We start from the raw sequence: 15,175 nt of genomic DNA on the forward strand, positions 1-15,175 counted from the left end.
AGAGACATCGTGGATGGCCAGACAGGAAGGACTGGAGCTAGTTAGTCTGCAGCAACTCAACTTCCAAAATATGATAGATGGAGATTGTTCATTAGTAAATTCACCACAAATGGCGTCTTATTTTCAGACTTATGAAAGGATAAAAGTAAAAAATGACCAGAATGTGTCAACAAAACATGTATTTAGCTAAGCGGAGAGCCCGAGTAAAGTGTGCGCACCAGAAACACTACAGGTCATTACCACCATTAGTACCATTAGTAGCGATCTTTGCCTTAAAAAACTTAGTGTTTTCCTCGAAGAGCATTATGATACACTGGTCAAAGACTGGCCAAGTACTGGCGGTCCAAGCACAACCCAAATGAACCACCATCTGCACTCCAGCAGTCAACTCAACTGTCTGACTCACTAAGCAAAGCCCCAGTGAGTTGTCAGAGCTGCCTGTGCTGAACAAACACAGCAACACACACGGCTGTGCAACCACCCAGCCATGTCTCCAATGCCTCTGCACTGTGAAGGATAATGAGGAAGATAAAACACATCACATCAATTACCCTGCTAACACATTTTTCCGGGGCCCATGTCAACCGATCCGCCGAAGCCTTTTATCAGGACTTCTGCGATCCACGTCGGCATCCCGAGACACAGCTGAGTTTTAAATTTAGGCTCACTTAAAATTGCTTGTCAACAGCCGGGGCTTCAGGGGAGAATGCGAAAGTGTGTGTGTGTGTGTGTGTGTGTGTGTGCCAGCGAGCGAGCAAGAGAAAAAAATGAGGAGAGCGAAGAGGAGAGGCGAGGTTGGTGCTAGAGGTGAATAATGAAGTGTCTGGTGAAGCTGTTTCCTAGTCAGTCATGACAGTAGCTGATTTCTATCTGAGGGGATTTCAAGAAAACACATGAAACGGGGGGAGCAGAAATTGGCACGAGGATGATACAGAAGAAGAAGTTGTGCTAAGAGCTGTAAAGGTGCACAGACGCAGACTCTGCTTCCTGTCTTGCATTTGAATGCACGTCTAAACGAGAAGAAACAAACGCACGCCAATAAAAGCGCATTACCGCACACGGAGAATAAGAGAAGACGACAGAGGTGGTGTAGCACAAAGCCAGCTGAGATGCTGGGGGAAAGCTAAACGATTTCTTCACATTTCCATAGCGAAAGCACAAGATAAGGTCTCTCCATAAACATATCAGCCATCTTCATCTCCCTTCGCGCCTCGCAAAGCCTGCGTGAGTTCCCGTGCCTGTGTGAATGTCACAACACGGCCATCATTCAACCTGTATCTTCAGCAAATCAATACGTGTCTGACTGTGACATTTAGCCATGTGCAGAAGAGGTGTGTGTCTACATCTTTGCATGTGTGTCACCTTCCCCTTTGCTTTGGCTGATGTATAGTCATACCGAATGATGAAGTGAGTGTGTGTCCGCGTTGGCAGGGGGGAAAAAAAGCATTTGGGAGGGGCGGGGGCTACAAACTGTGTGCGTATGTGCGAACATGCTTCACCCCATATGGCGACAACAGAAATTGTGAATCTGAGGTTACACACCCTTCCTTCAATCACACACACACATACACACACACGTCGCTACTACCAGCACTATCACAATCCCATCCAGCTGTCCTTGTGGCCACATGGCAAGGGCTCTCGGCAGCATAATAGAGACTCTTTCAGCTCATCAATTTCTCCAGTGCATATTTCTTTTCACTCGGTCATCTGAGAGGTGAAGATTGGCTTGCTTTAACTGAGTTTGTATTAAATCTAATAGAATCTGTCTGGCTTGAATTGATTTGGGAACACGACGAGGTTAGAAATGAGCCATCCCCATCCTGGTAACTGACACCCGTGAGTTGGAGGAGGACCGAGCAGCAAAGATGACAGGAAGACAATCTTTGACAAATGCCAGGAGAAGCATCCTCAACCGAGGTCTTTGCTTTGTATATGTGAGAACATTCGCCAGCCTGATAACAGAGAGAAGAGAAATCCAGCAGAAACAGGTGGAATCACAACCGTAGGCCAGAGAGAATTAAAAAAGCCTTTCTCCTCAAAATGTTTCTCAAATAGCACTTTAAATCGCATTTGGCGGTATTAAAATTACTATTACAGTTGCACTTCTTGAACGCGTTTGCTTACTTATTATAATTTGCAGGTGATTATGAGGAGCAAGTCATGCATAAATATTGGCCCACTTTGAAAAGTTGAATAAATTTCACCTTTAGCACGATTTACGCAGGCGGGGCACTCGCAAATAGAAGTGTGCAAGTCTCTGAGAGAGCGAGCAGAATGAATAAGGCTGCGTTAACAAACTGAAGCGGGGAAAACCTGCCCGTGTGTTACCGATGGTGCAAAAAAAAAAAAAAAAAAAGGTGGCAGGTGAACGTCTATTTCGGTCATGCGCCTGCTTCTATTGGATCTGAAAATCAGCCCCTATCTGTCATGGGCTTGGCTGAGCATCAGATCAGCCCTACAAGTTGTATGCTTTGGGCTTTTAATGAGCTGCTTTTATTTCAGTGGATTAAAAGAAGAGAATTTTACATTGTGAGGAGATGACGGCGGTCAGAGTTTTCTGGGCCAAAAGATACTTAAAAAAAAAAAAATCCACCAAAGACATTTAATCGCCATTTAATACTTCACTGCGCAGTTCAAAGTAAATGCCAAGGCTTTGGAGGGGAGATAGGAGCAGTCTTAGAGGCCGGCAGATACCGAATCAAGCAAAGGGGGTCGGCGCGGGGGGGGGGGCTGTGACTTTAGCTGTCTTGATGTCCCTACTTCAAGCGCAGATAAGGCTGTCATGAGAGTTAAAGGTGATTTTGAAGGGGGCATTTCCTCTGACAAGGACATTTAATGCAAAAATGAGGTAGTATGTGAAATAATAATAAAAATAAATAAGTAAATCATTCCTTCCGAGCTCAATTCTGTAGCAAAGCACTTATGGCAACAAGTCTACTGCGAAACAGTGACCCGTACATTACAGTGGAAAGCAGTACAGTGCAGACAGTTGAGTTGTGTGCTTCAGATTAACAAACGTACAATTATTGAGGAAGAGGAGGACGGCAAAGCCCAGCGTCGATGTGGCCAGCAGGATCAGACAGATGTTGCAGGGGATCATGAAGTAGCGCACCACCAGCGACACTTTGTGTTGGTACCTGCGGTCCCGCTCTTGCGGCGGCGGTGAGGGATAGTGGCACCCGCTCATGCTCCACTCCAATGACCCGCGCCCCTCCAGCGTAGAGGAGACGACGGGACGAGGAGCTCGGCGAGGGGTGCCCAAAGACCCGTTGGAAAAAATGATGGCGGTGGGTTAGGGGTGACAGGTGGTGAAGATAAACTGAAATTTAATACAAAAAAAACAACAACAACAACAACAAAAAAATAGATGGTGGCTGTTTCAGTTGTGGTTCCAGCTGTGCACCGTGGCAGAGACCCCGTGACTGTTTCTGTCAGAGAATTGCAGCAGGAAGCTTTCAGCGGTTTCCAAGCAGCACATTTTTAGAGGTAATAACATCCATTTGGGGAAGAGGACAGGCTGAAGGGACTCCTACAGCCCCCCACCCGTCCACACGACCTCCATTCTCCTGTGGCCGCTGGAACAAAAAACAAACTAATGGGATTCTAATGTGGAAGTATGCTTGTGTTTGTTCTCGTGTGTTTTATACTTACAGAGCAAACGTGTGTGGATTTAATTGGGTGGTGATTAATGTAGCTGAATATGTGCGTTTAGTGCGCTTGTGAGGTGTACAACCTAAACCAGGAATCTGTGCGTTTGGATTGTCAGATATCCAAAGGGGAAAAACTTCCAGAGCAGACAGACGATAAATCCACAGAAGGAATCTTTTCTTTGCTGTGACCCTGATTGATAATTAGCAAAGGAGGAGTGCTCCCCTCTTCTTCTTCTTCTCTTGTCAAACGCCTTTACAACGAATGCCAATGCCTGGCGCTCACCGAAAACATCATCACAAGTATTTCCCTAAGAGGTGATGGCTGCAGATCTCATTAAGTTTCCTTGTGGCTGTTGCATGCTGGAATATTGGAGCATAAGTGCTCTTATCAGCGATGATCAGCTTCAAACTGCACACAACTTTTTTTTGTATCCACAGGACAGCTTGTTTGCCTGGTTACGGTGCGGTCCGCCGCACACCAAACCCATCCAAATCTGACATCATCACCGGAGCACCTTGCATCTTCCGCCGCGTGATTTGGAGGATGGTTAGAAGGCAGCTGGCTGCCTCTCACTCAACCATATGGAGATGGTCTGTGTTTTCTCTCCCCCGCTTGTCCTGCGTGACTGCCGCTCCTCGCTGGTTCAATACCCTTTTATTCCAATCGAGTCGCATGGAGGGGGGAGAGCAGCTGCCCCCACCTTTACACCTTCTGGAGAGCTGGGGCCAAAAGCAGGTCAAAAGAAGTGGCTGAGAGGAGGGGAAAAAGTTAGAGAGGCGAGCGATCGCCTGCTCAACCTGTCAGTCCACAGCTGTTTGCTTCCTAAGCAGCTACAGAAAATCCAGCGACGCTATGAATGAAAAACCTCATAGAGAGAAAAGGAGAAAAAACCTCCGTGTGGTTGGGAATGAAGCGAGGCGCTCGAGGCGGGGATTTGCTGGGCATTATTTCCTTGTGTCAGAAGCCCGTGAAAAAAATTCCAGCCAAATAATGAGAGGATAAGGCTCTCGCTGACCCTTGTAAGAATTAGGCTGAATTGGCTTCTGCTGTTTTACCTTTCAGAAAAATAACTTGTCCAGCATTGTCTCTCATTCTTGTGTTTGCTGCCTCTCTTTTATACGCTTGCCCAAGCATCCAGTCCCCTTTTTCACTGGGATATCTCAGTCCAGAGGCGCTCCGAGAGTCCTGGCCAGAAGGCTGTGGCTCCAGCTTCTCCTGCGTGCGTATCCAACATTCACTGGCAGCCAAAACAACAAATTAGGCTCCGGGTATTCATAGCGCGCTTAATCCCCAGGCAGCAGGTAGTGGTCCCGGTGTCAGTGCACTCAGTCAGCCAACTGAGGCACGCAGGAGAGAGTCAATGAGAGAAGTCAGCAGACAGACAGCGCGAGAGGGAAGTACACGGGAGGGAGGAGGAGTGTTGGCCATGGGAAAAGCAACTCCTTACACTTCTGTCCACCTTTCTTTTCTTTTTTTTCTTGTGGATGAAACTGCAGCGACATGTCGCTGGTTTTCCAAACAGTGTCTTCCTGAGCACGCCTCTCTCAGCCCTCAGTCAGCGGAACGGATGAGCACATAATAAGTAAGCGAGAGAGATGGTGTGAGAAAGAGAGAGAGGGGGGGAGAGATAGATGTGGGGGGGGGGGGGGGGGGGGGGGGGGAGTGTAGCTGAGGGGCTGTCTTTAACAAAGGCAAGAAGGGAGGAGGGCTCCTAGTTGGTTGAAGGAAAAGAAAATGAGCAAGAATAAAAGCTTCGGGGAGTAGTACTCGAGTCCTGTCAAAGCGGGGGAGTGAGGTGGGGGGGCAGCAACAGTGTAGCAGCAAAACAAAAGAGGGCCACAGTCTTGGGAGATGTCAACCAACTCCTCCATTTGTTTATAGCGTAATCAAAAGAAAGTCTCTTCCACAAGAGCTGGAGAATTTCCACAAAGATTTAATGAGGCAAACTGAGAGAAAATAGGCCCGTGGAAGGAGGAGGGAGCAAAACTTAAACACATTAAAGTCAATCATGTATTAACACTCTCCAAACAGCCTAACCCACTTGTCACCAATATGCAAAGCTAGCGCAGATATAAGCCCGGGAAAAAACTCCACATCGATTTAACGGTAACTATATGCAATTAATTAAGATTCCCACTTGGATCTTTTTTCCCTGACTTTCATGATAACAAGGAAAGGGTTTCTTTAAAAAGAAAGTAAGGAATGAATATGATCTGAGGCTATTCTATTTCACAGAAGGTCATTTTTGCTCTTTTGAACTGCAACGTACAACTGTGTGTTTTTTCTAAATGCTATAATGAGTTCAGACTGGATGGGTGGTTATCCTGTGTTTTAGCAAGACCCTGCATCAATATCTACTTTGAAGTAACTCAACAGCAGCAGGCGGCAGATGCAAGGCGGTGTCTATCATCAATTATTTATGGGGGGTTTTTTTCACTCTCTCTATCTGTGTCTCCATCTCCATCTTTGCAGTTCGCTCCTCACCCCACCGCCACCACCTCACCGCTTTACACAAGGGTGCACAGGCACATACACACTGATGGTGCATGTGCATCCGCACAATTCCCTCTTCTGTCTGACAGAAACTAACACATACATATAGTAAAAAAGCTCCTTCTGCCTTTCTCCCTCTGTCTGTTTTTAGTCTACAAACTTACACAACTCTCTCTCTCACACATACACACACACACACACACACACACCGCGCGCATGGGGTTGGTGATCTTGCTTCCCCCGCAAAGTCGGTTTTATATTTTTGGCCAGTTTGCTCTTTCTCAGGTTTAAGCCGAGCTTTTTGAGGGGAAGCTCTAACACGAGGGAGCTGGATTTTTAAAAAATTGCCTGCTGAGGGTCAAAAGTTCAACCCCCCTCCAACCTCACCCTCTCCTGAATCCATCATCAACAAGCAACGCCACCCACCTAGAAGCACCCCACCATGTTTCTGTCTTTTGATCATGAGTAAAATGCCAAATTCTCCCAGCAGAGGGCACTAAGAAGTCAGCCTAGCTCTTTGCTCTAATGCCACGACCCAAATAAAATCTTCCATTGACATCAAAGCTCAGCTGCTTTGATCCATTTTTAATGCCACAAGTATCGCACAAGGTTAACATCTCTCTCTGAAGGCTTTGAAATGGCAATTTCCATTAAGGAGCCGAAGGAGCTGCTCTCTTGCTTAATGGTCTGGCAGAAGTAAAAGTTGATATCTGTGCAGATATGCACACGTGTGTGAATTATCTTTATGCAGAGGGTGAAAGATTTGTCATGTTCAATAACTGATTGACAGTTACGCTTACATCAAGGTGTGTGTGTGTTTACTGAGTTTTTGCACGTGGGTCTGAGCAGCTCAGGCTGCATCCCGGTCTTCTTGCTGGCCAGTGCTCATATAATTGATCTAAGTGAAAATAGTTGTGGCCCTCTCAGAATGACAATTTTTCCCACAAAGGCCAAAAAGAAATCTCAATTGAAGGGAGACAAGAAAAGAGACAGTTTCTTTTGAGATTTACTTACAAGCATCAAAGTGAAAAAGGCTAAATTTCTTGTCTTTTTTGCATCATCTTTGTTTCTCATACACGCTACGCTGAAGCCGCACAGCCACGGGGTTAAGGCTCACAGCATAAATGGTAATATTTTTGCACCTCTGCAGACATCCTCAAACTGTGGGGCGAGGAGCCACTGCAGATGCAGTGTGGAAACCCAGGTGAAAAATAGACACGATGGCGTCTCGTGATGCTCTTATTTTTTATTTTTAATAACGATTAATAATTGATCATAGCAGAGGCGTAAGGAAAGAACTTTTTTGGTTTCTGAAGTGTAGCTGGCCTGAAAAACTTTGAGTACCACTAGGTTAAACTATCACTATGGGCTAAGTGCTTTGAAAGAAGTGGGAGGTGTTAGTGTGTTTAACCAATTCTCTAAAGGATGATCACAAATCTCAGGGAATGGATCAAATGGGCCAGACAAACCACCAAGAGCATCAGGATACAATGCTAGGTGCGTGTCCTCCAGCACCTCTGGAGGACACGCACCTCCAGAGGTGGTGGCGGCACTTCAGGTGATGAAGTGCCGCCTTCAAGGAAGGATTTACATTTTTATGCATCTCTTCCCTTTCTGATCGCATCTCATAGACTCTAACTATATGTAATTTGTTAGGAGCAGGTAAAGACTTACATACCACGCTTTGTCTGAAGCAGAACAAAACGCAGCAGTCATGTGAAGAATTAAAGGACCGAACATCAAATCTGCATCGCCGACACTTCTGCTGTTGCACAGGCTTACAGAAAGCAATTTGTCAAAGGCGGTACAGGTGACTAAGCACCGAGTCGAGCCAGAAAATGCAGTTTTGTTAGAAATGAATTGACTCCAAAGTGAATGCATAAAACAAAGTCATTTAAACTATTTTGATGGCATTAGAGGCTTATTTTCCGTGCTCTCTGCCTGACTCGGGTGAAAACAGTTTCCAGAGCTCACTCACACACAACTATCCCGGATCATGAAATATGTATGAGGTCTTCAGCTGAATCTTTTATCAAATGATGTGTTTGGGGAAAACTTTGTGTAAATTTCTAACACTAAACACATCAGCAACAGTTTTGTATGGTAGGCTGTGTAGAAAAAAAAGAAAAAAAAACCCCATCTCTGTTGATGAATACATCAACATCCCATTAGAGTGAGATTCTGACCGTTTTTCAAAGCAGGAGCTATCAAAAGTGAAGCTGCTGCATTCACTAATGGCATCAGAGATCACCCTTTCCTGCTGTCCATTGTATATAAGCATGTTAATGATGTTGATGAAAAGAAAGTCTGTTAAAAATTAGAAAGGATTTTTTTTTTTTTTTAAATTGGCTGCGTCCACTGGCCCACTCAACTATTTGTGTGTGTCTCATTTCGAGGATAATTTACTGCATTATTTGTCATTTTGTGTTTCATTATTCTTTGGTGCATATGTGTTTATGGACAATTAGAATCTGCAGTAATGGGGAGTTATTTCAGCCAATGGCATCGCAGAGCTCAATCAGGAGTTATTGACAGCCATTTCCCATTACGTACTGTATTTATGTGCTCCTTCAGCGCTGCATTAAATCACTGGAGTGGCACTTCACATAAATGCATCTAATTCGGCTATAAACTATGTGTTCAAAGCCACAAATGTTGCTTAGGTTATTAGGTGGACATTAAAGGGCAGTGTGGAATTCTTCATGTGCATCGAGCCGCGTGGCCGGAGCTGATGGACGAAAGCCCAGTTTCCTTACCCAGTGGGCGACAGCGGAGGGATGCTAGCAGGTGGGCTGATTGTCTTGCTACGGTATTAACTCCAATCATCATAAGTCAGACTTCACTGCACCGCCCAACAGTATTGCAGATTTCCCTGTCATCAAGCCTCCAAGCTGAGCGGAGCTCATTCAGCAATGAGGAGGCCAGGGCCCCACACAGCTGTGCACCGCTAATGGCATTAACCTCCACTAAAAAGGGGATCAAGAAAAAGAGTTGGAGGTAAAAGGACAGATGATGATGGGAGATGAAAACAAGATGGTTAAGTCACCAGTGTGATGATGACAACCTAAACTCAACACTACTTCCAATGAATGTATTAAATGTATTATCGTGTAGGACGTGATTCACAGTAAAGGGAAAAAGAAGCACTAATTAGAGACTGTATATAAAAGATGCATGTAGGCTCCGGAACATCACCCAGTGGTTTGTTTAGTCCCGATTGGAAAGCCTCTAGTTTAGCTACCCCGTGGTTTTCTCAAAATTATTCCTTTTGTTTTTATCATCGCTTTATACAAATCATCATTAGGGTGATCGTGGCTCAGGGGGTTGGGAATCGCATCTGTAACCGGAAGGTCACCGGTTCGATCCCTGGGCTCTCTGTCCTGGTCGTTGTGTCCTTGGGCAAGACACTTTACCCTACTTGCCTACTGGTGTTGGCCAGAGGGGCCGATGGCGCGATATGGCAGCCTCGCTTCTGTCAGTCTGCCCCAGGGCAGCTGTGGCTACAACTGTAGCTGCCTCCACCAGTGTGTGTGAATGAATAGTGGTATTGTAAAGTGCTTTGGGTGCCTTGAAAAGCGCTATATAAATCCATTATTATTATGGTCACAAATTATTCCTTTTTTTTAATCCAAAAGTCAACACATTTGAAAAAGAGGGTTGAGTGCAAAGTTATTAACATGGAAACTTGGTTAGCACGATGCATAAATACACTGTACAGCTGCTGTATGTGTGCGCAGGCACAGATAGCTGCAAAGTAGTGTTAGATAACACACAAATTTTCAAAATTAGACAGACTTATAGCGCTTTTCCACTAGTATCTCCCTGACATGGCCTGACTCCATTCAGTTTAGGTCACTTTCCATTACAATTGAGTACCACCTAATGTGTATTTTGGTCGTTATACTAATGCGCCTCAAAGTCCTGTGACGTCATTTTTAAGCGACACAAACACAACATTACAATGGAGGCTGTCGAGGCGATGGTATACCTCTACTTCACTGGCTTTTTGTCAGACTCCAGGACCACAGTTTTATTTTTCTGTGGAGTCATTTCCCTCGTTGCCAGCTTAAATGGCAGCTTGAATTTTCGTGAGTGAAGCCCTGTCATGATTCAATTGACTAGCCAATTGGTGGCATGCGTTCTGCTGGTGTCACATTTTGACACTGGGCACTGCAATGGCTTCATATATTTACATCTAGGTTCGGTGCTAATAGGACTATGATAAAGAATGATGGACATTTGTGTTTATAGACCTCTCGGCACCCAGTCATACTCGTTATTCATCTCTGGCTCTCTTCCACAGCATATCTTTTATACTGTCTTCCTTCTTTTACCATAACCGGTCGCAGCAGATGTCCGCCCTTTCCTGAACCTGGTTCTGCCGGAGGTTTCTTCCTGTTAAAAGGGATTTTTTCCCTTCCTACTGTCACCAAAGTGCTTGCTCATAGAGGTCATATGATTGTTGGGTTTTTCTCTGTATGTATTATTATTGTGTACATTACAATATAAAGGACAGATGATGAGGTGACTTGAGGCGACTGTTGTTGTGTTTTGGCACTATATAAATAAAATTGAATTGAACTAAATTGAAATTGAAAGTTTGTCGGTAACAGCTAAATTTCAAGTTTCTACCAGAAAAGGTTGTACTTGTTTGCATTAAATTATTTTCATAGAGGGGTGCCACTGGGTTGAATGTTTAATTGTATAGTCTTAATAGAATAAAGAAACGGCAGCTGGTGAAACGTCTCCATAAACTTGAAGAAGTCCAGTTCTGTTCTTTTTAAGCTTTTAAGGCTACCATGACCCAGATGACTGAGAGGCTACACAGACTTAAGTGTATAATTACTTTTCAAGCTTTCTGAGGCTTCTGTTCATCATTTTTAATCACATTTCTTCTGGATTATATTGACATTTATCATCCTCCATTTAACAAGATGACTAAAACAGACATGTATGTGATCTGACTCTTGTCTGTTGACTCTAATAGCTTGTGCGAAATCTGTTACAAATGCGGTTTGACATCACTCCACGAGTAAACAATTTTTTAGTCGCGCTGAAAAATTTTCAGATAATGAATTTGCTGCTGTGTCAAAGTGAAAATTCTGTTTTTATGACAGCTCTATTTCTGAGTCAGTGGATGATGGTACTACTGTCCGGCACTGATGTAAGCGTGAATGAGAGCATTCCCACACCGGGTGGGCTCCACACACTGTGAGTCACAGTGTGACACATCGGCCTGCGTTCGGTGTCAACTTGGACACACTATGACGCTGATTGAAGCGAAAACAACCCACAGCTAATATTCACAAATCCACTGATCACAGCACTCGGGTCGTCTTAAAATCTAGCGTTTATGTTCCTTTGAGCCATTTCTCGATTGCAAGCCTGTGATCTGTTCTAGTCCACAAGCCGTTCTTCCAGCTAAGGCTGTTTAGCCAACCACAGAGGAGTCGCAGCCAAAACGATCCACCTGTCCACACTCAACACTTCTGGGCACATTAGCCTCTTCCTCCCACTCCATCCCACGCTGCCATGACCTGCTTTTCAGCCTACGCTGAGGCAGCTCTTAGCCTGGGGCCCTAACCAGGACCTGTCCACAGCTGGACACTAATTTCCCTAGTTCATACGATGAGAATGAAAATTTCTGCCTCAGGGATCATCTGGAGCCAGAAGACGCCGATTCTCTCCTGAATGTTGATGTTCTCAAGGCTACTGCTCGCTGACCCTCTCCTTTCTTTTCCAACAGTCGTCTAAATAAAGAGGAACTCATTCACGGGGAAGTAAGTTGTTATTAGCCAGCTCTGATTTTCTAGCCAGCCCCTTGTGCACATCAACACCCACAACAACAATGATTACAGGATGTAATATCCTCCCCGCTTCACTGCCTTGCCCTGTTTACTCAGGTCTTCAGCACCAACATTTTTCCCTTAATGGCCATGTAGGAAATTATTCCAATGGACGGGCACAGACAGTGAAATAATGAGAGAGAATTACATGGCAAAAAAAGACGAGTGACATAAAAAAAAATGTGGGAAGAGGAGAGGGCGAGAGACAGAGAGAGAGCAAAAGAGAGAGAGAGATCGCAACCTGGGAGCTCTTGGCTGCTGCAAGCAGAGTTAGCGGAGAGTGACACTTCTCCATGTGGCTGGCATATGGAGCCAATTGTGGCAGCAGCACTGGATGGCTAGGAGCAGGGAATCAGAGAAGGAGTGGCTGGCTCTGACAGCCTTTACACAGGAAAGGCAAGGCTGATGCAGCTAAAGGATGATACAGAAGTCAGTCTCAGGCCAAGTCAGCCATCTGTCATGGGGAACCAGCCAAGTCACACCGGCCTGGTCAGGCGCAGAAAGTAGCGGGAGACTCGTGATGATAAGTCATTATGAGCTGAGAGCTGTCCTTTCAACATGGCTTAAATCCAGTAGTACTTTGCACTGGTGTAGACAGAGGACAGTTAGACAGCGCGGTCAGTATAGACATAACAGATCTTTTGAAGCATTGTTTACTTAGTGTCTGATTGGATATTTCTGGATCTGAATACACTCTTCAAAGGTTTCCAACGTGCACAAACACGCCTTCGCTTTAGCCCGCACAGTGCTAATTTGCATCGATTTTACAATGTAGCCGCCTCTGAAATTCGCTTTCACACAGACACATAAATGCATGCATGCACGTCTCTAACGACTCTCAAGTATTGTACTGGCACAGATTGAAAATGCACAGACACCCAGCCATCTGCAGAGGTGAGGCAACATACAGGAGGTAGCGAAATAATGCATGGAGGAGTGTGTGGGAGACTTTATTATCTCCGCTGAGAAGGTTCGCGGTGATGTTAAAAAGTCCAAAATTCAAGAAAGTGTAGTTTCAAAAGCTTGCATGCTAAGGCCACAGGGATATGTTTCTGCCCACAAAAAGTGAAAGATACTTCAGGATTTCTTGCAAATAAAAAAGGTTTCGGTTAATGAGCAGCACGTCTGAAGCAGAACATTATGCACATTGACTTGAAGTAGGAATATTCTATTTTAGATTTCAGCTCCATCAAACGCCTTATGTTCTTCTGTGCTGTGAATCCCTCGTGTTCTACATCAACAATCCTGCCTTTTATGAACAAATAATTACCGTTGCCTTCACCTCTGTTTATATATAGCGTGACATTTCGCCATACATCTCGGTGACATATACATATTGTAAACAAGCAGATCTACCTGATTGGCTTTCTGGCATCTGAGCTGACAGTGACAAGCTATTATACAGCGGGACCCTTTCATTTGCATATATACTTATGAACCCACTCCCTTCCTCCTCTTTTTTTTCCCCCTTTCGTTTTCTCTCCTCTCAGCTCTTCGCTGGCGGCTGGCTGCTCGTCGAGCAGAATCTTCTCAGAGAGAGGGCAGAGAGGGAATGTTAATTGGCGAGCAATACCCTCTTGTTGAGACGCAGTCCATAAATGAACGACTATAAATTATTTATATGCCTAATCAGACAGCATGTGCTCAACTTATTCTCTCAAACAAGACAGCTTCTGTGCTAGTCCACTTTCTCCCCCCCTTCCTGGTAAATAATTCTAGTTTCTTTTGATAAGAGTGCAGTCACACGAGGCTGTGTGCTAGAAGAAGAAGCCTAATGAAAATATGGTGCCGCAATGATGAAATAGCTGTTTTCTGGCTGCAATCACGGTCAGGAAAATGAATGACCCGCTTAGCACCAGGTGTAAATGCGCATAAGGTACACTAAGTATTAGCAACCCTGGGATAATGAAATGAGACTAATCCATTTGGAATGGATAGTCTGTACATTCAGCTGGGACATACACAGAAACTCAGCGATCAATCCGTCCATCAATTACTCTTCTCCTACAGGAAGAAAAAAAATTGGATAATTGATGAAAACATAATTCTATATGACCTCTTCAAACCCCCCTCCCGGAATTAAAACATAATTTGTTGGTGGTTGTTAATTGTTATTTTACATGATATATTCAAAAATTTGCCATCCTGCATCAACTATGTACCTGTTTGTAGAGGAATTCCTGAATTTGTTTAACATCTATGAGGCTCTGACTGGACTGTTGAGGGCAACAAATTTGCAACACACAGCAACAGACTTACAATTTTCTCAGATTTCTCACAGTTAATCGCCATATTATCGCAAACTTATTTATCACTGTCTTGATGCACCAGTCGCTTTGAAGGTGGTCACAGACACTGCCCTCATCTTTAAAGTAATCACTTCAAAGGTAGCAAAATTGCAATTTCACTGCATACAGTGGCAATAATTTTTTGCTGTGTCGCAGTCTCTAGCCAGTTTCCCCAAGTGGGAGTATAACATTAAGTAATGCGAGTTCAGTTTGTCCACTTAACCTTTAATTTGGTGATTAATTTCATGTTATGGACTTAACAATGTATCTGAAAACATAACCTGGGGCTGTGGATATTGCAATAGCAATTTTCGCTGCTTTCTAACCTTAGAAATTAATGAACGTTAGGACATTACGCCCCTATTTTATGCTGCTAATTTGTTGTACAGACCTTAATAGAGGTTTCTTTCAGCTGTTCCCTTTTTCACAAAAGGCTGCCATGGCAGATGACTACACATCTGATTTGGCAAGTTTTCATACCAGACACCTTTCCTGACACAACCCCCAAGGATGTGGATCACCTCTTGGTCTCACAATATTAGGCAAATGGGTAACCAGTACACTATGGAGCCACTGTTATCCACAGTGTTCAGACTACATTTTAATTTAACAAAGCAGATGTTACAAATATACTTATATTTCTTAAAGCTGTGTTTGAAGACTCTTCAAAAGGCTTTAAAGTTGTGAATGTGAGCCTAGTTAAGCAAGACCATATGTGGAAACAATGTGGATGGCAGCCATTATGGTTGCCACTGTGGTCCGCCTTGTGTCAGTGCAGCAAAGGCAAAACAGGTTCTCCTGTTCTTGAACGGTCTGCATTACTAAATCCTGAGTTTCTGGGACTGTACGGTCAGTGCTTTCATAGATTTTTGCATCATTTCGAAGCAAACCCAC

The 15,175-nt window shown here is 44.4% G+C and overlaps 1 protein-coding gene across 2 annotated transcripts in view; it reads right to left on the bottom strand.

The window, feature by feature from the left end:
* The window catches only part of agrn (agrin), a 174,209-nt gene extending 169,006 nt beyond the window's left edge, over window positions 1-5,203 (bottom strand). The window contains exons 1-2 of one of the 2 annotated variants that reach the window (XM_085345367.1): window positions 3,655-5,203; window positions 3,025-3,578 (exon numbers count right to left, since the gene is read on the bottom strand). In XM_085345367.1, the coding sequence (XP_085201493.1) occupies window positions 3,025-3,190 (166 nt within the window). In that variant the 5' untranslated portion in view covers window positions 3,191-3,578; window positions 3,655-5,203. Of the gene's footprint in view, window positions 1-3,024 lie in introns of both variants that reach the window. The other variant, XM_085345366.1, reaches the window with a different exon arrangement.
* Window positions 5,204-15,175: the final 9,972 nt, after the last annotated feature.

This window comes from Diplotaxodon limnothrissa, linkage group LG20, assembly GCF_057381915.1.
Source record: "Diplotaxodon limnothrissa isolate DT_005_m linkage group LG20, D_limnothrissa_male_GT1.1, whole genome shotgun sequence".
In the NCBI taxonomy this organism is placed as follows: domain Eukaryota; kingdom Metazoa; phylum Chordata; class Actinopteri; order Cichliformes; family Cichlidae; genus Diplotaxodon; species Diplotaxodon limnothrissa.